At 46.4% G+C, this 23,113-nt stretch overlaps 1 protein-coding gene across 6 annotated transcripts in view; it reads left to right on the top strand.

Moving 5' to 3' along the window:
- The window catches only part of LOC124124497, a 58,246-nt gene that overhangs the window by 32,827 nt on the left and 2,306 nt on the right, over nt 1-23,113 (top strand). For all 6 annotated transcript variants that reach the window (XM_048395090.1, XM_046487681.2, XM_046487682.2 and 3 more), the window contains exons 4-6: nt 103-229; nt 9,591-9,740; nt 22,547-22,629. In XM_048395090.1, coding sequence (XP_048251047.1) covers nt 103-229; nt 9,591-9,740; nt 22,547-22,629 — 360 coding nt within the window. The remainder of the gene's footprint in view (nt 1-102; nt 230-9,590; nt 9,741-22,546; nt 22,630-23,113) is intronic.

Raw genomic sequence — 23,113 nt, 5'->3', positions numbered from 1 at the left:
GAACTTGTATTCCTGGTAGGATGTTGTGCTGTCACCAGTGAACTGAGGCCGCAGACACACAGCTCACAAAGCATGTAGTAAACCGTAACCTTTGTTTTACAGGCGACTTTTCCGACAGGGAGATTATTATCCTGGCTGTGACATGCTCGGTGATATTCACACTCATTGTAGTATTAGTCCTCATCGTGCTCATCCTGGCCAGGAGGAAATCAAGGACGAAAAGGAAAAGGTAAACACGTCTGTAATGGTCATACACTTAAAAGATGTTTTCATTTTATGATGCTTCAGTTGGGTATCAAGGTAGACCATTTTCATTTTCTTAAGCCCAATAGGGTGCGCTGTACACTAGTCTATTTATAGATGCATTTAATCAAGGCATGTAAGGCATGCACAGAACCACATGGCAGCTGGCTAGGTAGCCACATGAGTTGATAAAAGTGGTCAACAACTAGGTAAATACAACAGCATTTTTACTAATATCTTTAGTTTTAGATGTATAATTGTGATATTATGTATTTGAATTAATTACATTGCTTCTAGTAAATAACATTTTGTAATTACCATAAATTTCCTAATGTGTCCTAAAGTCAATGTTCTTTTGCAAAGAAATGTTTTTGAGTAAAGTTTATTTGTATTTACAATCTAGAGTAATGGTATTTTTGCTTTATTTGCAGTCAATCATGAAATGACATGACATGAATAGAAATGAAGTGAAATGAAATGACATGACATGAATAGAAGTGAAATGAAATGAAATGAAATGAAATGACATGAAATGACATGACATGAATAGAAATGAAGTGAAATGAAATGACATGACATGAATAGAAGTGAAATGAAATGAAATGAAATGAAATGACATGAAATGACATGAAATGACATGAAATGAAATGACATGAAATGAGATGAAATGACATGAAATGAGATGAAATGACATGAATTGACATGAAATACTCATGCAACACTCATGAAACAGAATAAAGTAAACAGAAATCCAAAGATTGAATTGTTTTCACTTGAAAAGTATCAGTGCGACATTTGAAGTCCACATGCATTGACTAGTTGACCATTATGAATAGAGAGATAGATATAGAAGATCATGTGACAGATGAACCTGTAGATGACCTAGTAACTGTCAGTGAGACAGGTGAAGACTCACCGATTAGACGCGAGAGACCTAGGACTGAAAAGGGTAGATTATTTGAAATTGAATTGAAGTCAAAGAGATTAAAAACTTTGATTAAGAAGCTAAGGACTAAGTACACTCACATAGAGCAGTTAGTTACAGATGTTTGTGATAGTCGTGAGCTCGTAGAAGACCACAAAGCATGGCTAACTGTATATGAAGATTATCTTCAAACCTATACCTCCTTCTGTGACCTAGCTCATGATAGTTCATGCGAAAATATGTTTGAAGATGCATATGGTTTAATGAAGATGTACAAGGAGAAGATGGAAGGATGGATCACCTCAACTGTCTCCTCTAGACATAGTAACAGTCAGGTCTCACGGCATCACAGTATGTCTAGTGCAGCTGTGTCACGGTCATCTTCATTGTCATCTGCAAGACTGAAAGCTGAACAGAAGAAAGCAGAGTTGGATGCCAGGATGCACGCGTTTCAACAGAAGAAGAAACTTGAACTTGCCCAGGCCCAGCTGAAACTTGAGCAAGAGGAACTTGAATTAAAAACTGAAATGGATGTTGTGGATGCCAGATCAAGGGTGCTTGATGACTTTGAACATAGAAGCGATTCAAGAATGTCTCGCGGTGATGACAAGCATCATGGTGATCATGGTAATGTAAATACAGGGACCAAGTGTGTACAGAGAGACTCAATTCCAGACAGACAACCCTCTAATGACACTGGTAAATCTGATGATGTACAGACTGAGGTGAAATGTGTACAGACTGATAGTAACTTAGTCAGTTTGTATCCTAATGTCTCTCACATTGCTAGAGGCAATGACTTCAGACTTAGCGCATCATCAAATGAGTTTGTGCCTAAGTCTGTGCATAATGGCAATGTTTACTGTCATGATGATTGTGTTGGTTATGGCTATTGTTTGTTCAGGTCATATGGTGAACAACATGGTAACACAGGTGTTAGTGTTGATAATCAACACGTATCTCTTCCTTCCAGAATACCTGTTAGCACTCCATATGATTGTAGACCATCTATGACAGCAGACATTTCTACCGGAAGAGATCTCATAACTGATGTGGTGCGTCATTTGAGGAAGCCATTGTTTGATATGAAAAAGTTTGATGGTAATCCGATAGAGTACTGTAAGTTCATTCGTCAATTCAGGTCTACAATTGAACAGAATACAGAAGATGATGATGAGAGACTTAATTATCTCCTTCAGTTCACAGAGAAGAAACCACATGAGATTGTCAATGGTTTTTCTTATCTGGATGCAAAGGTTGGTTATCCTGCAGCACTCAAGGAGCTCCATCAACGCTATGGGCAAGATGATGTTCTTGCTGAAGCCTTTGTGAAGAAAGCATTGGATTGGCCAGCGATCAAGCAAGACAACCCAACTGCCCTTGATGAATTTTCCATATTCCTGAGTGAATGCGACTATGCCCTAACAAGCTTAGAAGCTGTAAAAGTACTTCAGTATGCTGAAAACATGAAGAGGTTAGTAAGTAAGCTGCCCTACAATTATCATGATAAATGGCGAAATCGTGTTTTGCATATAAAGGAAGCATCTGGAACTGTGCAGTTTAGTGACTTCATGTATTTTGTGAAGATGGAGGCCAAGAAAGCATGTGATCCAACCTATGGAAAAGATGCCCTCAAGACACTTGACCAGAAAGCAACAGTTGGAAAGAAACTTACCTTGAAACAGAGGCAATCTTCTCCTAAAGTAAGCTTTGCAAGTAGCCTCTCAGAGTCAAATAAGTCCAGTGAAACCATGTCAAAGGCTGATAAGTCTTCAACTTCTCAGGCAAGTTGCTTGTATTGCGTACACTACAATACATCTCATACACTAGATGCATGTAATTCTTTCTCAAAGATGAACTATTTTGATAAAGTTGACTTCTTGAGAAAGAAGGGGCTATGTTTTGCTTGCCTTAAGCGTGGACATATGAGTAGAGATTGTCGATCAAGACTAACATGCTCAATTTGCAGTTTGCATCATCCCACAGTTCTTCATGATGATAATTGGAGAAGAAAAGCTGAATCGGATCCTAACCAGACCTCAGTGAAAGGAAGAACTACAAGTGCCTACAGCAGTGTTGCCAGCAGACTTGATCAGCTTACAGAGGCCGGTGAGGGTGACTGTACAATGGCAGTAATACCAGTGAGGGTGAAGCTGAGAGATGGGATCAACTCCATATGTACATACGCTTTCCTTGATCCTGGAAGTAATGCAAGCTTTTGTACAAACAGTCTGATGCAGAAACTGGGTGCAATGGGACGTCCCATGAATATCACTTTGGACACTATGGGTGAGACACAAACTTTTGAGACACATGCCGTGAACAATCTTCAGATCTGTGACTTGAATATGGAAAACACAATAGATCTACCTCGTATCTACACCAAAGAGAAGATGCCTATTTCCAAGGATCACATTCCTACATCCAAGGATATTGATCACTGGCCACATTTAGATGATGTCACTCTGCCTGAAATAGATTCTGAAATAGAAATGCTGATTGGAAACAACATTCCAGACGTATATACACCTCGACAAATAAGAACAGGTCCTAGAGGGTCGCCTCATGCTACGAAGAGCCTGTTAGGGTGGATTGTCTGGAATGTGATTAGAAGAGACAGCACGACTACTTCAGGAAGTAATGCTATCTCCATAAACAGAGCAGAAGTCAAGGCCATCACAGAAAAGGAAAGGCTGCATCAGTTGGATACCATGGTAAGACATTCCATAGATCTTGAATTTCCTGAAAGACAAACTGATGACAGGAAAGAAGATTCCCTGGAAGATAAACGTTTCAAGGATAAAGCTAAATCTTCAATTGAGATGAAAGAAGGTCATTACTATATGAACTTACCTTTCAAGAAAGAAGAGACTCACTTGCCCAACAACCAATCACAAGCGATTCAGCGACTCAACTACCTTAAAAGGAAAATGAAGAAGGATCCAAAATTCAGAGAAGACTATATAGCCTTCATGAAACAACTGTTTGAAAAAGAGTATGCTGAAAAGGTAACTGAACAGGACTTACCTGGTATCCTTGGACGCATATGGTATCTTCCTCACCATGGGGTTTACCATCCACGGAAACCCAACAAACTGAGAGTAGTTTTTGATTGCTCTGCCTCATACCTTGGAACTTCCCTGAACAATGCACTTCTACAGGGGCCGGACATGACGAATAATCTCCTTGCTGTCTTACTTCGCTTCCGACAGGAGAAGATAGCTGTGATGGGCGACGTCGAAGCCATGTATCATCAGGTACGTGTTCATGCAGAGGACTGCGATTATCTCAGATTCCTATGGTGGCCTGGTGGTGACATAAATTTGGAACCAAAAACTTACCGGATGAAAGTCCATTTATTCGGGTCAGTGTCGTCGGCAACCTGCGCCAACTATGCACTTCAACAAACAGCAACCGACAACACTGAAAAGTTTGACCCAGAAGTAAGTCATGGTGTGAAAAACAATTTCTATGTTGATGACTATCTTGCATCCAAAGATTCAGAAGATCATGCCATAACGCTTATTCATGAAACAAGTGCAATGTGCAAAATGGGAGGCTTTAACCTAACCAAGTGGGTGAGTAACAGCCCTGCAGTCCTGGAGTCTATTCCTATTGAGGATCGGTCCAAGGAAATGAAGTTGATTGACCTGAAACAAGATATACTTCCAAAAGAGAGAGCCTTAGGGGTTTACTGGGATACTGAATCGGACACTTTTGGATTCAAGATGGGTGAAAGAGGTGTATCATGCACTCGAAGAGGAATTCTCTCATTGTCAAGCTCAGTTTATGATCCGTTCGGTCTGACTGCACCTTATGTTCTCATTCCGAAGTGTATCCTACAGGAACTCTGCAAAAATGGAGCAAGCTGGGATGAAGAAATCAGTGGAAAACTACTTGACCGATGGAATGAATGGATATCGCAATTGTATCTTCTTGACAGCTTGAAGATGGACAGATGCTACAAGGTAAAGTGGTTAAAAGCAGTATCGTCATGTGAGCTACACCACTTTGCAGACGCCAGCGAAACTGGTTATGGCATGGTTACTTACATGCGACTGATTGATGAGGATGGAAACATTCATTGTTCTTTCGTCATTGGCAAGGCACGTGTAGCTCCCCTGAAAAGAATCACTATACCTCGAATGGAGTTGACGGCTGCAACTGCTCTCGTTAGAATGAATGCCATGTTGGTCCGTGAACTAGACTACACTGTAGGTAACAGCTACTATTGGACAGACAGTATGTCTGTATTGAGGTACATTGCAAACCAAACCAGCCGCTTCCATACCTTCGTAGCCAACAGACTGTCTGTGATCCATGAATCATCGAAGATTGAGCAGTGGAGATACATCAACACTCAACTGAATCCAGCAGACTACGCTTCCAGAGGAATGAGTATGAAGAAATTACTGGAGACACCTCAGTGGATTAATGGTCCAGATTTCCTATCGAAGACGGTAGATAAGTGGCCTTGTAATGCTGACTTTCTTAGTGCGGACTTGAATGGAGACCCTGAAGTAAAACGTGTGAATGTTGCTGTATGCGAAGTCGATACTTACACTGCCATGGATAGACTGATCGATCACTTTTCTGACTGGACAAAACTGAGAAAAGCAGCGGCATGGTTGATGTTAGCTGTAACGACATTCCAGGAGTATGTAAAGAAGAGACATTGTGAAAACACAAAACAAGAAGAAATTAAAACAGAAGTACGTACACGTGGAAGAAAAAGGAAACAAATGGACAGAACTTCTCAGGCTGAACAACAGTATCCAAGTCTCTCTGTGAAAGGTGTTAATGATGCTGAGATGGCACTGATTAGATATGTTCAGAAAAAGCATTTTGCACCTGAAATTGAAAGTTTGAAAAGGAAATCAGTTGAAGCTAGAATCGCACGGTCATCAAAGCTTTTCAAACTGGACCCCTTCTTTAAAGATGGTGTACTTCGCATAGGAGGAAGGTTGGATAGATCCCCAATTGCATACGAGGCAAGGCATCAAATCATACTCCCCAAGGAGTCCGCAGTATCATTGTTGATTCTAAGAAAAGCTCATGAACAAGTGGGACACTTAGGAAAGAATGCAATACTCTCCCATGTCAGACAAACTTACTGGATCATCGGTGCAAATTCTCTGATTAAAAAGATGATCTCCAAATGTGTCGTCTGCAGGAAACATCAAGGAAAGCCTACAACTCAGAAAATGGCAAGCTTACCTTTAGAGAGAGTGACTGGTAACGAAGCTCCTTTCTCCAAAGTTGGTGTTGACTATTTTGGTCCTTTTGAAATCAAAGAAGGACGACGACATGTGAAGCGATGGGGCGTGCTATTCACATGTATGACCGTACGAGCAGTTCATCTTGAGGTCGCAGCGAGTCTAGACACAGATTCCTGTATTTCTGCTATTAGGAGGTTCATTGCCCGAAGAGGACCTGTGACTTACATTAGATCTGACAATGGAACCAACTTTGTTGGAGCAGAAAGAGAGCTGCGAGAAGAAATGTCGAAGCTTGACTCGCAAAAAATGAAGAATTCACTCCTAAATCGTGGAATCACCTGGGATTTCAACCCACCTGCTGCGTCAAATTTTGGTGGTATGTGGGAAAGGATTATCCGATTGATCAGGAAAGTAATGTATTCATTACTACACACACAGATTATTCACCTGGATGACGAAGGCCTGCATACTCTATTCTGCGAAATCGAAGCAATCTTGAATGGGCGACCTATATCTGAAATGAACAACAGTCCAAATGACCTTGACGCTCTCACACCCAATCACCTGATCCTATTTCGGGGAGGTGAGAACTGTCCGTCAGGTGTTTTTACCAAGGAAGACAACTTCTGCAAACGAAGATGGAGACAACTGCAATACTTAGCAGATCTTTTTTGGAAAAGATGGGTAAAGGAATATCTACCTTTACTTCAACAAAAGCAGAAATGGAATATCCAGAAAAGAAACATTGCCGTTGATGACCTTGTACTTGTGATGGATAGTAATCCACGAAATACATGGAGTCTGGCCAGGGTTCTTGAAGTTGTGAAAGACAAAAAGGGACTTGTGAGAATTGTGAAATTGAAAACAAAGTCTAACACTCTCAACCGTCCAGTAAATAAATTGTGCCTTGTGTTGGAAAGCAGCCCTGAATGTTAATATGACAAAGTGAACAATGCTGAAATGAAGTCATGTTGTTTTGTACATGAGTTTTCTTAGCAGTATATTTTGTTTGAGTTTGACCATATTTTGTTAGATTTTGAGTCATTGGTTTTCTTTCGTCTTCCAATGAAGAGGCCGGTGTGTAATGGTCATACACTTAAAAGATGTTTTCATTTTATGATGCTTCAGTTGGGTATCAAGGTAGACCATTTTCATTTTCTTAAGCCCAATAGGGTGCGCTGTACACTAGTCTATTTATAGATGCATTTAATCAAGGCATGTAAGGCATGCACAGAACCACATGGCAGCTGGCTAGGTAGCCACATGAGTTGATAAAAGTGGTCAACAACTAGGTAAATACAACAGCATTTTTACTAATATCTTTAGTTTTAGATGTATAATTGTGATATTATGTATTTGAATTAATTACATTGCTTCTAGTAAATAACATTTTGTAATTACCATAAATTTCCTAATGTGTCCTAAAGTCAATGTTCTTTTGCAAAGAAATGTTTTTGAGTAAAGTTTATTTGTATTTACAATCTAGAGTAATGGTATTTTTGCTTTATTTGCAGTCAATCATGAAATGACATGACATGAATAGAAATGAAGTGAAATGAAATGACATGACATGAATAGAAGTGAAATGAAATGAAATGAAATGAAATGACATGAAATGACATGACATGAATAGAAATGAAGTGAAATGAAATGACATGACATGAATAGAAGTGAAATGAAATGAAATGAAATGAAATGACATGAAATGACATGAAATGACATGAAATGAAATGACATGAAATGAGATGAAATGACATGAAATGAGATGAAATGACATGAATTGACATGAAATACTCATGCAACACTCATGAAACAGAATAAAGTAAACAGAAATCCAAAGATTGAATTGTTTTCACTTGAAAAGTATCAGTGCGACATTTGAAGTCCACAACGTCCCTCGGTTTTATAAACACGTGGACCGCACAGTTTAAAGTGTCAGAAATGTGTAGAATGTGTGCATACATCCATTAAACATCAATTAAACATTGCTCCAGTAAATATATATTGGATTATGTACTTCTCATTTATGTGATATGTGACTCGGTACATTCACGACCGATGTACCGACTTCAGAGCATGCATGCACACATCAGCGTTCGTAAAGGGCAGAACATTTGATATTCGGGAAGAGTGAGGAGGAGATCGGTGCCTCAGCGCTTTTCGCCGATGCGTAATTTTTAATCTACCTCCTCGATTTCCTTGCACAAATATTCCTTCTGGGTGGTGATATTGTTTGTATGCTCACCTGGCTGCCAGCTGCTACATATAGTGGGGCGGTTAAGGATAAAATTGTGCACTTTGGGTTAAAAGCACCAAACTTGGCACTCCTATACATTGAACCATTCCGAACATTTGTTGATATGGATCCACCTCAGCAGAGCCCCCTGGTCGTAGAAAATCCAGGATGGCCGCCAACATGGCTGAAATATCTAATGATATCAATATATACTCAATATATCATACTTATCTGATCCATTTATACATATATCCATAGTTATGCACGCTGAATGAATTGCAGCAGGGCTGTATATAATTCAAATATAGTTTGCAGCGCCCCCTGGTGGTAGAAAATCCAAGATGGCCACCAGCATGGCTGAAATCTCTAATGATATCAAACTATACTCAATATATCATAGTTATCTGGCCAATTTATACAAATTATCATTGTAATGTATTTAGGAGTAATCATAACAATCCTGTATATAATTCAAACCTAGTATGCAGCACCCCCTGGTGGTGATGAAAGTCCAAGATGGCCGCCGATTTGATTGAAATGATTGCAATGAACAAATGATACTGATATAGTGGACAAACATTTGACATTTTGGCAGCCATCTTGGATTTTCTTCGCCACCAGTGGGCGCTGCATATTAGATTTGAAGTATATACAACATTGTTGCAATTAAGTTTACATAAATGACTAAAATTGACAAAATAATTATGATATATTGAATATAAAGTGACATCAAAAGAGATTTTAACCATTTTGGAGGCCATCTTGGATTTTCTACCATCAGGTGGCGTTGCTGAGGTTGATCCATATCCAGAAATGTTTAGAATGGTTCAATGTATAAATGTGCCAAGTTTTGTGCTTTTAACCCTAAGTGCACAATTGTGACTAAAATCAAGCCTTAATCGCCCCACTAATACGTGGACAGCAGGAGGTAAGGGTGCTGGATGCCACTGTACTCTCCTGTTGGTAGACATGAACGTCTGGCGCAGACAATGGAGCGTCTCTCTATCCGAGACCCACTAGACGAGCTGGTGAGACGGGAGTCACGACGCAGCTCCATGGGCTACATGAACGACTCCCTCAACAGCTTGCCTAACACCAACGGCGACATCAGTAAAAGGTAGGCCCTGGTATACAGTAGCGAGGGTTGTGGACACACTTACAAGATGTAAACACATTGAGGGTCAGTGCGTGGACGCTGCATGTCCTTATAAGGCAGGAATCGGTGTCCAGCCCAGCTGGAAATCACTTATCTACAATCTCCTATCTTAAAAGTCTCGAACATGGTCATAATCAAAACGTCTTCCATTGTCGGGCCGTAAACAAACATCGTACACATGATGTTCCTTGCTGCCAGAATCACACATCTTCCTCTGGGGTACTCTTGGGGTCCAGGCAGTATCACACATCTTCCCCTGGGGTACTCTGGGGGTCAAGGTAGTATCACACATCTTCCCCTGGGGTACTCTGGGGGTCCAGGCAGTATCACACATCTTCCCCTAGGGTACTCTGGGGGTCCAGTCAGTATCACACATCTTCCCCTGGGGTACTCTGGGGGTCCAGGCAGTATCACACATCTTCCCCTAGGGTACTCTGGGGGTCAAGGCAGTATCACACATCTTCCCCTGGGGTACTCTGGGGGTCAAGGCAGTATCACACATCTTCGCCTGGGGTACTCTGGGGGTCCAGGCAGTATCACACATCTTCCCCTGGGGTACTCTGGGGGTCTAGCCAGTATCACACATCTACCCCTGGGGTACTCTGGCGGTCTAGGCAGTATCACACATCTTCCCCTGGGGTACTCTGGGGGTTTACCCAGTATCACACATCTACCCCTGGGGTACTCTGGCGGTCTAGGCAGTATCACACATCTTCCCCTAGGGTACTCTGGGGGTCCAGGCAGTATCACACATCTTCCCCTAGGGTACTCTAGGGGTCAAGGCAGTATCACACATCTTCCCCTAGGGTACTCTGGGGGTCCAGGCAGTATCACACATCTTCCCCTAGGGTACTCTGGGGGTCCAGTCAGTATCACACATCTTCCCCTGGGGTATTCTTGGGATCTAGCCAGTATCACACATCTTCCCCTGGGGTACTCTGGGGGTCGAGGCAGTATCACACATGTTCCCCTGGGGTACTCTGGCGGTCTAGGCAGTATGTTACCATTCTTGTCGAAGGAGCTGACTGTGTGAGGAGGGGGTGGTTACAATGTGTCACCTGTCTGACTGTGTGAGGAGAGGGTGGTTACAATGTGTCACCTGTCTGACTGTGTGAGGAGGGGGTGGTTACAATGTGTCACCTGTCTGACTGTGTGAGGATGGGATGGTTACAATGTGTCACCTGTCTGACTGTGTGAGGAGAGGGTGGTTACAATGTGTCACCTGTCTGACTGTGTGAGGAGAGGATGGTTACAATGTGTCCCCTGTCTGACTGTGTGAGGAGAGGGTGGTTACAATGTGTCACCTGTCTGACTGTGTGAGGAGGGGGTGGTTACAATGTGTCACCTGTCTGACTGTGTGAGGATGGGATGGTTACAATGTGTCACCTGTCTGACTGTGTGAGGAGAGGGTGGTTACAATGTGTCACCTGTCTGACTGTGTGAGGATGGGATGGTTACAATGTGTCCCCTGTCTGACTGTGTGAGGACAGGGTGGTTACAATGTGTCACCTGTCTAACTGTGTGAGGATGGGATGGTTACAATGTGTCACCTGTCTGACTGTGTGAGGAGAGGGTGGTTACAATGTGTCCCCTGTCTGACTGTGTGAGGAGGGGGTGGTTACAATGTGTCACCTGTCTGACTGTGTGAGGAGAGGATGGTTACAATGTGTCACCTGTCTGACTGTGTGAGGAGGGGGTGGTTACAATGTGTCACCTGTCTGACTGTGTGAGGATGAGATGGTTACAATGTGTCACCTGTCTGACTGTGTGAGGATGGGATGGTTACAATGTGTCACCTGTCTGACTGTGTGAGGAGAGGATGGTTACAATGTGTCACCTGTCTGACTGTGTGAGTAGAGGGTGGTTACAATGTGTCACCTGTCTGACTGTGTGAGGAGGGGATGGTTACAATGTGTCACCTGTCTGACTGTGTGAGGAGAGGGTGGTTACAATGTGTCACCTGTCTGACTGTGTGAGGAGGGGATGGTTACAATGTGTCACCTGTCTGACTGTGTGAGGAGAGGGTGGTTACAATGTGTCACCTGTCTGACTGTGTGAGGAGGGGGTGGTTACAATGTGTCACCTGTCTGACTGTGTGAGGAGGGGATGGTTACAATGTGTCACCTGTCTGACTGTGTGAGGAGGGGGTGGTTACAATGTGTCACCTGTCTGACTGTGTGAGGATGGGATGGTTACAATGTGTCACCTGTCAGACTGTGTGAGGAGGGGATGGTTACAATGTGTCACCTGTCTGACTGTGTGAGGAGGGGATGGTTACAATGTACCACCTGTCTGACTGTGTGAGGAGGGCATGGTTACAATGTGTCACCTGTCTCACTGTGTGAGGAGGGGGTGGTTACAATGTGTCACCTGTCTGACTGTGTGAGGAGGGGATGGTTACAATGTGTCACCTGTCTGACTGTGTGAGGAGAGGATGGTTACAATGTGCCACCTGTCTGACTGTGTGAGGAGGGGGTGGTTACAATGTGTCACCTGTCTGACTGTGTGAGGAGGGGGTGGTTACAATGTGTCACCTGTCTGACTGTGTGAGGAGAGGATGGTTACAATGTGTCACCTGTCTGACTGTGTGAGGACTGGATGGTTACAATGTGTCACCTGTCTGACTGTGTGAGGAGAGGATGGTTACAATGTGTCACCTGTCTGACTGTGTGAGGAGAGGATGGTTACAATGTGTCACCTGTCTGACTGTGTGAGGACTGGATGGTTACAATGTGTCACCTGTCTGACTGTGTGAGGATGGGATGGTTACAATGTGTCACCTGTCTGACTGTGTGAGGAGGGGATGGTTACAATGTACCACCTGTCTGACTGTGTGAGGAGGGCATGGTTACAATGTGTCACCTGTCTGACTGTGTGAGGAGGGGGTGGTTACAATGTGTCACCTGTCTGACTGTGTGAGGAGGGGGTGGTTACAATGTGTCACCTGTCTGACTGTGTGAGGAGGGGGTGGTTACAATGTGCCACCTGTCTGACTGTGTGAGGAGGGGGTGGTTACAATGTGTCACCTGTCTGACTGTGTGAGGATGGGATGGTTACAATGTGTCACCTGTCTGACTGTGTGAGGAGGGGATGGTTACAATGTGTCACCTGTCTGACTGTGTGAGGAGAGGATGGTTACAATGTGTCACCTGTCTGACTGTGTGAGGAGAGGATGGTTACAATGTGTCACCTGTCTGACTGTGTGAGGAGAGGATGGTTACAATGTGTCACCTGTCTGACTGTGTGAGAAGGGGATGGTTACAATGTGTCACCTGTCTGACTGTGTGAGGAGGGGATGGTTACAATGTACCACCTGTCTGACTGTGTGAGGAGGGGATGGTTACAATGTGTCCCCTGTCTGACTGTGTGAGGAGGGGATGGTTACAATGTGTCACCTGTCTGACTGTGTGAGGAGGGGATGGTTACAGTGTGTCACCTGTCTGACTGTGTGAGAACAAGGTGGCTACAATGTGTCACCTGTCTGACTGTGTGAGGACTGGATGGTTACAATGTGTCACCTGTCTGACTGTGTGAGGAGGGGATGGTTACAATGTACCACCTGTCTGACTGTGTGAGGAGGGGATGGTTACAATGTGTCACCTGTCTGACTGTGTGAGGATGGGATGGTTACAATGTGCCACCTGTCTGACTGTGTGAGGATGGGATGGTTACAATGTGTCACCTGTCTGACTGTGTGAGGAGGGGGTGGTTACAATGTGTCACCGGTCTGACTGTGTGAGGATGAGATGGTTACAATGTGTCACCTGTCTGACTGTGTGAGGATGGGATGGTTACAATGTGTCACCTGTCTGACTGTGTGAGGAGAGGATGGTTACAATGTGTCACCTGTCTGACTGTGTGAGTAGAGGGTGGTTACAATGTGTCACCTGTCTGACTGTGTGAGGAGGGGATGGTTACAATGTGTCACCTGTCTGACTGTGTGAGGAGAGGGTGGTTACAATGTGTCACCTGTCTGACTGTGTGAGGAGGGGATGGTTACAATGTGTCACCTGTCTGACTGTGTGAGGAGAGGGTGGTTACAATGTGTCACCTGTCTGACTGTGTGAGGAGGGGGTGGTTACAATGTGTCACCTGTCTGACTGTGTGAGGAGGGGATGGTTACAATGTGTCACCTGTCTGACTGTGTGAGGAGGGGGTGGTTACAATGTGTCACCTGTCTGACTGTGTGAGGATGGGATGGTTACAATGTGTCACCTGTCAGACTGTGTGAGGAGGGGATGGTTACAATGTGTCACCTGTCTGACTGTGTGAGGAGGGGATGGTTACAATGTACCACCTGTCTGACTGTGTGAGGAGGGCATGGTTACAATGTGTCACCTGTCTCACTGTGTGAGGAGGGGGTGGTTACAATGTGTCACCTGTCTGACTGTGTGAGGAGGGGATGGTTACAATGTGTCACCTGTCTGACTGTGTGAGGAGAGGATGGTTACAATGTGCCACCTGTCTGACTGTGTGAGGAGGGGGTGGTTACAATGTGTCACCTGTCTGACTGTGTGAGGAGGGGGTGGTTACAATGTGTCACCTGTCTGACTGTGTGAGGAGAGGATGGTTACAATGTGTCACCTGTCTGACTGTGTGAGGACTGGATGGTTACAATGTGTCACCTGTCTGACTGTGTGAGGAGAGGATGGTTACAATGTGTCACCTGTCTGACTGTGTGAGGAGAGGATGGTTACAATGTGTCACCTGTCTGACTGTGTGAGGACTGGATGGTTACAATGTGTCACCTGTCTGACTGTGTGAGGATGGGATGGTTACAATGTGTCACCTGTCTGACTGTGTGAGGAGGGGATGGTTACAATGTACCACCTGTCTGACTGTGTGAGGAGGGCATGGTTACAATGTGTCACCTGTCTGACTGTGTGAGGAGGGCATGGTTACAATGTGTCACCTGTCTGACTGTGTGAGGAGGGGGTGGTTACAATGTGTCACCTGTCTGACTGTGTGAGGAGGGGGTGGTTACAATGTGTCACCTGTCTGACTGTGTGAGGAGGGGGTGGTTACAATGTGCCACCTGTCTGACTGTGTGAGGAGGGGGTGGTTACAATGTGTCACCTGTCTGACTGTGTGAGGATGGGATGGTTACAATGTGTCACCTGTCTGACTGTGTGAGGAGGGGATGGTTACAATGTGTCACCTGTCTGACTGTGTGAGGAGAGGATGGTTACAATGTGTCACCTGTCTGACTGTGTGAGGAGAGGATGGTTACAATGTGTCACCTGTCTGACTGTGTGAGGAGAGGATGGTTACAATGTGTCACCTGTCTGACTGTGTGAGAAGGGGATGGTTACAATGTGTCACCTGTCTGACTGTGTGAGGAGGGGATGGTTACAATGTACCACCTGTCTGACTGTGTGAGGAGGGGATGGTTACAATGTGTCCCCTGTCTGACTGTGTGAGGAGGGGATGGTTACAATGTGTCACCTGTCTGACTGTGTGAGGAGGGGATGGTTACAGTGTGTCACCTGTCTGACTGTGTGAGAACAAGGTGGCTACAATGTGTCACCTGTCTGACTGTGTGAGGACTGGATGGTTACAATGTGTCACCTGTCTGACTGTGTGAGGAGGGGATGGTTACAATGTACCACCTGTCTGACTGTGTGAGGAGGGGATGGTTACAATGTGTCACCTGTCTGACTGTGTGAGGATGGGATGGTTACAATGTGCCACCTGTCTGACTGTGTGAGGAGGGGATGGTTACAGTGTGTCACCTGTCTGACTGTGTGAGGAGGGGATGGTTACAATGTGCCACCTGTCTGACTGTGTGAGGAGGGGATGGTTACAATGTGTCCCCTGTCTGACTGTGTGAGGAGGGGATGGTTACAATGTGCCACCTGTCTGACTGTGTGAGGAGGGGATGGTTACAGTGTGTCACCTGTCTGACTGTGTGAGAACAAGGTGGCTACAATGTGTCACCTGTCTGACTGTGTGAGGACTGGATGGTTACAATGTGTCACCTGTCTGACTGTGTGAGGAGGGGATGGTTACAATGTACCACCTGTCTGACTGTGTGAGGAGGGGATGGTTACAATGTGTCACCTGTCTGACTGTGTGAGGATGGGATGGTTACAATGTGCCATCTGTCTGACTGTGTGAGGAGGGGGTGGTTACAATGTGCCACCTGTCTGACTGTGTGAGGAGGGGATGGTTACAATGTGTCACCTGTCTGACTGTGTGAGGAGGGGGTGGTTACAATGTGCCACCTGTCTGACTGTGTGAGGAGGGGATGGTTACAATGTGTCACCTGTCTGACTGTGTGAGAACAGGGTGGCTACAATGTGTCACCTGTCTGACTGTGTGAGGAGGGATGGTTACAATGTGTCACCTGTCTGACTGTGTGAGGAGAGGATGGTTACAATGTGTCACCTGTCTGACTGTGTGAGGAGAGGATGGTTACAATGTGTCACCTGTCTGACTGTGTGAGAAAGGGGTGGTTACAATGTGCCATCTGTTTGACTGTGTGAGGAGAGGATGGTTACAATGTGTCACCTGTCTGACTGTGTGAGGAGGGGATGGTTACAATGTGTCACCTGTCTGACTGTGTGAGGAGAGGATGGTTACAATGTGCCACCTGTCTGACTGTGTGAGAAAGGGGTGGTTACAATGTGCCACCTGTCTGACTGTGTGAGAAAGGGGTGGCTACAATGTGTCACCTGTCTGACTGTGTGAGGAGGGATGGTTACAATGTGTCACCTGTCTAACTGTGTGAGGAGAGGATGGTTACAATGTGCCACCTGTCTGACTGTGTGAGGAGAGGATGGTTACAATGTGTCACCTGTCTGACTGTGTGAGGAGAGGATGGTTACAATGTGCCACCTGTCTGACTGTGTGAGGAGAGGATGGTTACAATGTGTCACCTGTCTGACTGTGTGAGGAGAGGATGGTTACAATGTGCCATCTGTCTGACTGTGTGAGGAGAGGATGGTTACAATGTGCCACCTGTCTGACTGTGTCAGGTGAGGATGGTTACAATGTGTCACCTGTCTGACTGTGTGAGAAAGGGGTGGTTACAATGTGTCACCTGTCTGACTGTGTGAGGAGGGGATGGTTACAATGTGCCATCTGTCTGACTGTGTGAGGAGGGATGGTTACAATGTGTCACCTGTCTGACTGTGTGAGAAAGGGGTGGTTACAATGTGTCACCTGTCTGACTGTGTGAGGAGGGATGGTTACAATGTGTCACCTGTCTGACTGTGTGAGAAAGGGGTGGTTACAATGTGCCACCTGTCTGACTGTGTGCGGAGGGATGGTTACAATGTGTCACCTGTCTGACTGTGTGAGAAAGGGGTGGTTACAATGTGTCACCTGTCTGACTGTGTGAGGAGGGGATGGTTACAATGTGCCATCTGTCTGACTGTGTGAGGAGGGATGGTTACAATGTGTCACCTGTCTGACTGTGTGAGAAAGGGGTGGTTACAATGTGTCACCTGTCTGACTGTGTGAGGAGAGGATGGTTACAATGTGCCACCTGTCTGACTGTGTGAGGAGGGGATGGTTACAATGTGTCACCTGTCTGTCTGTGTGAGGATGGGATGGTTACAATGTGTCACCTGTCTGGCTGTGTGAGGAGGAGATGGTTACAATGTGTCACCTGTCTGACTGTGTGAGGAGGGGATGGTTACAATGTGTCACATGTCTGACTGTGTGAGGAGGGGGTGGTTACAATGTGCCACCTGTCTGACTGTGTGAGGAGAGGATGGTTACAATGTGTCACCTGTCTGACTGTGTGAGGAGAGGATGGTTACAATGTGCCACCTGTCTGACTGTGTGAGGAGGGGATGGTTACAATGTGTCACCTGTCTGACTGTGTGAGAAAGGGGTGGTTACAATGTGTCACCTGTCTGACTGTGTGAGGAGAGGATGGTTACAATGTGTCACCTGTCTGACTGTGTGAGAAAGGGGTGGTTACAATGTGTCACCTGTCTGACTGTGTGAGGAGGGGATGGTTACAATGTGTCACCTGTCTGACTGTGTGAGGAGGGGATGGTTACAATGTGTCACCTGTCTGACTGTGTGAGGAGGGGATGGTTACAATGTGTCACCTGTCTGACTGTGTGAGGAGGGGATGGTTACAATGTGCCACCTGACTGACTGTGTGAGAAAGGGGTGGTTACAATGTGTCACCTGTCTGACTGTGTGAGGAGAGGATGGTTACAATGTGTCACCTGTCTGACTGTGTGAGAAAGGGGTGGTTACAATGTGTCACCTGTCTGACTGTGTGAGGAGAGGATGGTTACAATGTGTCACCTGTCTGACTGTGTGAGGAGAGGGTGGTTACAATGTGCCATCTGTCTGACTGTGTGAGATTCACAGGAGGGAAGTAATTCTTCTGGTCGCTTTAGTTGTTTCCCTATGCGCCTTTAACACTCTCCACACCGGCACAGCAACATTTGTACTTTGAATATTGCATTTTTCTCAATTTTGGAAACTGTTTAGGGACAAGATTCATATTGTGAACCTTTCTTGTGAAAAAGAAAACGTATTTGTTACATTTTCAAACATGCAGTTCTTTCATTCTTTATATTTCTTTCTTCCGCCTGTCAACATGGCCTTTCTCTGATGTTTACCAGTGACTGAGAAACACACAAAATAACATGCAGACAAACATTTGGGCTTGTTCCCCAGATGCGCTTATTGACAGGTCGCCGTGAAAATAGCTGTGATATTGCACAATGACAGTTTGGAGGAAATTGTTTGAAATCGATATTGATTGAAGTAGAGATATAACTAGTGAGATCTCAACGTTTAGAAATTGGCAATAATTGCAGTCTTTTCTCCTGCTTCTCCGAAAGCAATGCTCTGTGACAGTCAGCCTCCCTGTGTTGTGTGACTGTCAGCCTCCCTGTGTTGTGTGACTGTCAGGCTCCCTGTGTTTTTTGACTGTCAGCCTCCCTGTTGTGACTGTCAGAGTTCCTGTGTTGTGTGACTGTCAGCCTCCCTGTGTTGTGTGACTGTCAGCCTCCCTGTGTTGTGTGACTGTCAGACTCCCTGTGTTGTGTGACTGTCAGGCTCCCAGTGTTTTGTGACTGTCAGCCTCCCTGTGTTGTGTGACTGTCAGACTCCATGTGTTGTGTGACTGTCAGCCTCCCTGTGTTGTGTGACTGTCAGCCTCCCTGTGTTGTGTGACTGTCAGCCTCCCTGTGTTGTGTGACTGTCAGGCTCCCTGTGTTGTGTGACTGTCAGCCTCCCTGTGTTGAGACTGTCAGGTCCCCTGTGTTGTGTGACTGTCAGGCTCCCTGTGTTTTGTGACTGTCAGCCTCCCTGTGTTGTGTGACTATCAGCCTCCCTGTGTTGTGTGACTGTCAGGCTCCCTGTGTTGTGTGACTGTCAGGCTCCCTGTGTTGTGTGACTGTCAGCCTCCCTGTGTTGAGTGACTGTCAGCCTCCCTGTGTTGTGTGACTGTCAGCCTCCCTGTGTTGTGTGACTGTCAGCCTCCCTGTGTTGTGTGACTGTCAGGCTTCCTGTGTTGAGTGACTGTAAGGCCCCCTGTGTTGAGTGACTGTCAGGCTCCCTGTGCTGTGTGACTGTCAGGCTCCCCCTGTTGTGTGACTGTCAGGCTTCCTGTGTTGAGTGACTGTCAGGTCCCCTGTGTTGTGTGACTCTCAGGCTCCCCCTGTTGTGTGACTGTCAGCCTCCCTGTGTTGTGTGACTGTCAGGCTCCCTGTGTTGTGTGACTGTCAGCCTCCCTGTGTTGTGTGACTGTCAGCCTCCCTGTGTTGTGTGACTGTCAGCCTCCCTGTGTTGTGTGACTGTCAGGCTTCCTGTGTTGAGTGACTGTAAGGCCCCCTGTGTTGAGTGACTGTCAGGCTCCCTGTGCTGTGTGACTGTCAGCCTCCCTGTGTTGTGTGACTGTCAGCCTCCCTGTGTTGTGTGACTGTCAGGCTCCCTGTGTTGTGACTGTAAGGCTCCTTGTGTTGTGTGACTGTCAGCCTCCCTGTGTTGTGTGACTGTCAGGCTCCCTGTGTTGTGTGACTGTCAGCCTCCCTGTGTTGTGTGACTGTCAGCCTCCCTGTGTTGTGTGACTGTCAGCCTCATTGTGTTGAGTGACTGTCAGCCTCCCTCTGTTGTGTGACTGTCAGCCTCCCTGTGTTGTGTGACTGTAAGGCTCCCTGTGTTGTGACTGTAAGGCTCCTTGTGTTGTGTGACTGTCAGGCTCCCTCTGTTGTGTGACTGTCAGCCTCCCTGTGTTGTGTGACTGTAAGGCTCCCTGTGTTGTGTGACTGTCAGCCTCCCTGTGTTGTGTGACTGTCAGGCTCCCTGTCTTGTTTGACTGTAAGGCTGCCTGTGTTGAGTGACTGTAAGGCTTCCTGTGTTTTGTGACTGTCAGGCTCCCTCTGTTGTGTGACTGTCAGGCTCCCTGTGTTGTGCGACTGTCAGGCTCCCTGTGTTGTGTGACTATCAGGCTCCCTGTGTTGTGTGACTGTCAGGCTCCCTTGTGTTGTGTGACTGTCGAGTCCCCTGTGTTGTGACTGTAAGGCTCCCTGTGTTGTGTGACTGTCAGGCTCCCTGTCTTGTTTGACTGTCAGCCTTCCTGTGTTGTGTGACTGTCAGGTTACCTATGCTGTGTGACTGTCAGCCTCCCTGTGTTTTGTGACTGTCAGCCTTACTGTGTTGTGTGACTGTCAGGCTTCCTGTGTTGTGTGACTGTCAGCCTCCCTGTGTTGTGTGACTGTCAGGCTCCCTGTGTTGTGTGACTGTCAGCCTCCCTGTGTTGTGTGACTGTAAGGCTCCCTGTGTTGTGACTGTAAGGCTCCCTGTGTTGTGTGACTGTCAGCCTCCCTGTGTTGTGTGACTGTAAGGCTCCCTGTGTTGAGTGACTGTAAGGCTCCCTGTGTTGTGTGACTGTCAGCCTCCCTGTGTTGTGTGACTGTCAGGCTCCCTGTGTTGTGACTGTCAGGCTCCCTGTGTTGTGTGACTGTCAGCCTCCCTGTGTTGTGTGACTGTCAGCCTCCCTGTGTTGTGTGACTGTCAGCCTCCCTGTGTTGAGTGACTGTAAGGCTCCCTGTGTTGTGACTGTAAGCCTCCTTGTGTTGTGTGACTGTAAGGCTCCCTGTGTTGAGTGACTGTCAGCCTCCCTGTGTTGTGTGACTGTCAGCCTCCCTGTGTTGAGTGACTGTAAGGCTCCCTGTGTTGTAACTGTAAGGCTCCCTGTGTTGTGTGACTATCAGGCTCCCTGTGTTGTGTGACTGTCAGGCTCCCTTGTGTTGTGTGACTGTCGAGTCCCCTGTGTTGTGACTGTAAGGCTCCCTGTGTTGTGTGACTGTCAGGCTCCCTGTCTTGTTTGACTGTCAGCCTTCCTGTGTTGTGTGACTGTCAGGTTACCTATGCTGTGTGACTGTCAGCCTCCCTGTGTTTTGTGACTGTCAGCCTTACTGTGTTGTGTGACTGTCAGGCTTCCTGTGTTGTGTGACTGTCAGCCTCCCTGTGTTGTGTGACTGTCAGGCTCCCTGTGTTGTGTGACTGTCAGCCTCCCTGTGTTGTGTGACTGTAAGGCTCCCTGTGTTGTGACTGTAAGGCTCCCTGTGTTGTGTGACTGTCAGCCTCCCTGTGTTGTGTGACTGTAAGGCTCCCTGTGTTGAGTGACTGTAAGGCTCCCTGTGTTGTGTGACTGTCAGCCTCCCTGTGTTGTGTGACTGTCAGGCTCCCTGTGTTGTGACTGTCAGGCTCCCTGTGTTGTGTGACTGTCAGCCTCCCTGTGTTGTGTGACTGTCAGCCTCCCTGTGTTGTGTGACTGTCAGCCTCCCTGTGTTGAGTGACTGTAAGGCTCCCTGTGTTGTGACTGTAAGCCTCCTTGTGTTGTGTGACTGTAAGGCTCCCTGTGTTGAGTGACTGTCAGCCTCCCTGTGTTGTGTGACTGTCAGCCTCCCTGTGTTGAGTGACTGTAAGGCTCCCTGTGTTGTAACTGTAAGGCTCCCTGTTTTGTGTGACTGTAAGGCTCCCTGTGTTGTGTGACTGTCAGCCTCCCTGTGTTGTGTGATTGTCAGCCTCCCTGTGTTGAGTGACTGTAAGGCTCCCTGTGTTGTGACTGTAAGCCTCCTTGTGTTGTGTGACTGTAAGGCTCCCTGTGTTGAGTGACTGTCAGCCTCCCTGTGTTGTGTGACTGTCAGCCTCCCTGTGTTGAGTGACTGTAAGGCTCCCTGTGTTGTAACTGTAAGGCTCCCTCTGTTGTGTGACTGTCAGACTCCCTGTGTTGAGTGACTGTCAGCCTCCCTGTGTTGTGTGACTGTCAGGTTCCCTGTGTTGTGTGACTGTCAGGCTCCTTGTGTTGTGTGACTGTCAGCCTCCTTGTGTTGTGACTGTCAGGCTCCCTGTGTTGTGTGACTGTAAGGCTCCTTGTGTTGTGACTGTCAGGCTCCCTGTGTTTTGTGACTGTCAGACTCCCTGTGTTGTGTGACTGTCAGGCTCCCTGTGTTGTGTGACTGTCAGGTTCCCTGTGTTGTGTGACTGTCAGGCTCCCTGTGTTGTGTGACTGTCAGACTCCCTGTGTTGAGTGACTGTCAGGCTCCCTCTGTTGTGTGACTGTCAGGTTCCCTGTGTTGTGTGACTGTCAGGCTCCCTGTGTTGTGTGACTGTCAGCCTCCTTGTGTTGTGACTGTCAGGCTCCCTGTGTTGTGTGACCGCCATGTTGCCTGTGTTTGTGATGAGGCACAGGGCAACACTATTTTGGACTATTTCCTATCCTAAGGAGTCAATTGAAATACATGTTTCTACCGTTCGCGCAGTAACCGAATATATTTGTATTTCAGGAGACTTTATAAAGTCTGGACAAACGACCGCAGCAGGAAGACATTTGCATTTGCTGATGACCTTGAGGAGTTAGTAGATCGAGGTAACGTCAGGAATCCACTGTGTCTCCTTCATGACGACATGGTGCCTATTATCAAATTCGATTTTCGCTTGACGTGTTTAAGTGAGTTTCGATGTAATTTAACTAAATAAATCTTCCGACGTTAGCAAGGAGACAATGGTGAGTCTTCTCGCACCCTGCTACAGGTTCACTCAGCGGCGACAATCTATATATTCTGGCAGCTATTGAAATCTGCAACAATGCACAATGTATAACAAACAACCAGTCATCAACTGCCGGAACATTTACCACATGTGAAGAACGCTACTGTTACATGGTCTAGGACAGCAGAGGTTCTCAAACATTGGAGGGGGCACGGGTGGCCCAGTCGTCTATTCGCTGTGCAGAGTTGCGTCCCGTAGGCACGCCAGAAACCTATGATTGTGGGGTTGAATCCCGATTCGCCCCGATTATGGCTCTAGGTTTATCAGCACCATACCCGTGCTCGTGGGTTTCACCGAAGTGG

The sequence above is a fragment of the Haliotis rufescens genome, unplaced genomic scaffold (genome assembly GCF_023055435.1).
Source record: "Haliotis rufescens isolate VD_foot unplaced genomic scaffold, xgHalRufe1.0.p SCAF_14, whole genome shotgun sequence".
In the NCBI taxonomy this organism is placed as follows: Eukaryota; Metazoa; Mollusca; class Gastropoda; order Lepetellida; family Haliotidae; genus Haliotis; species Haliotis rufescens.
The sequence above is the reverse complement of the archived record's forward strand: the minus strand, read 5'-3'. Positions and strand labels throughout refer to the sequence as shown.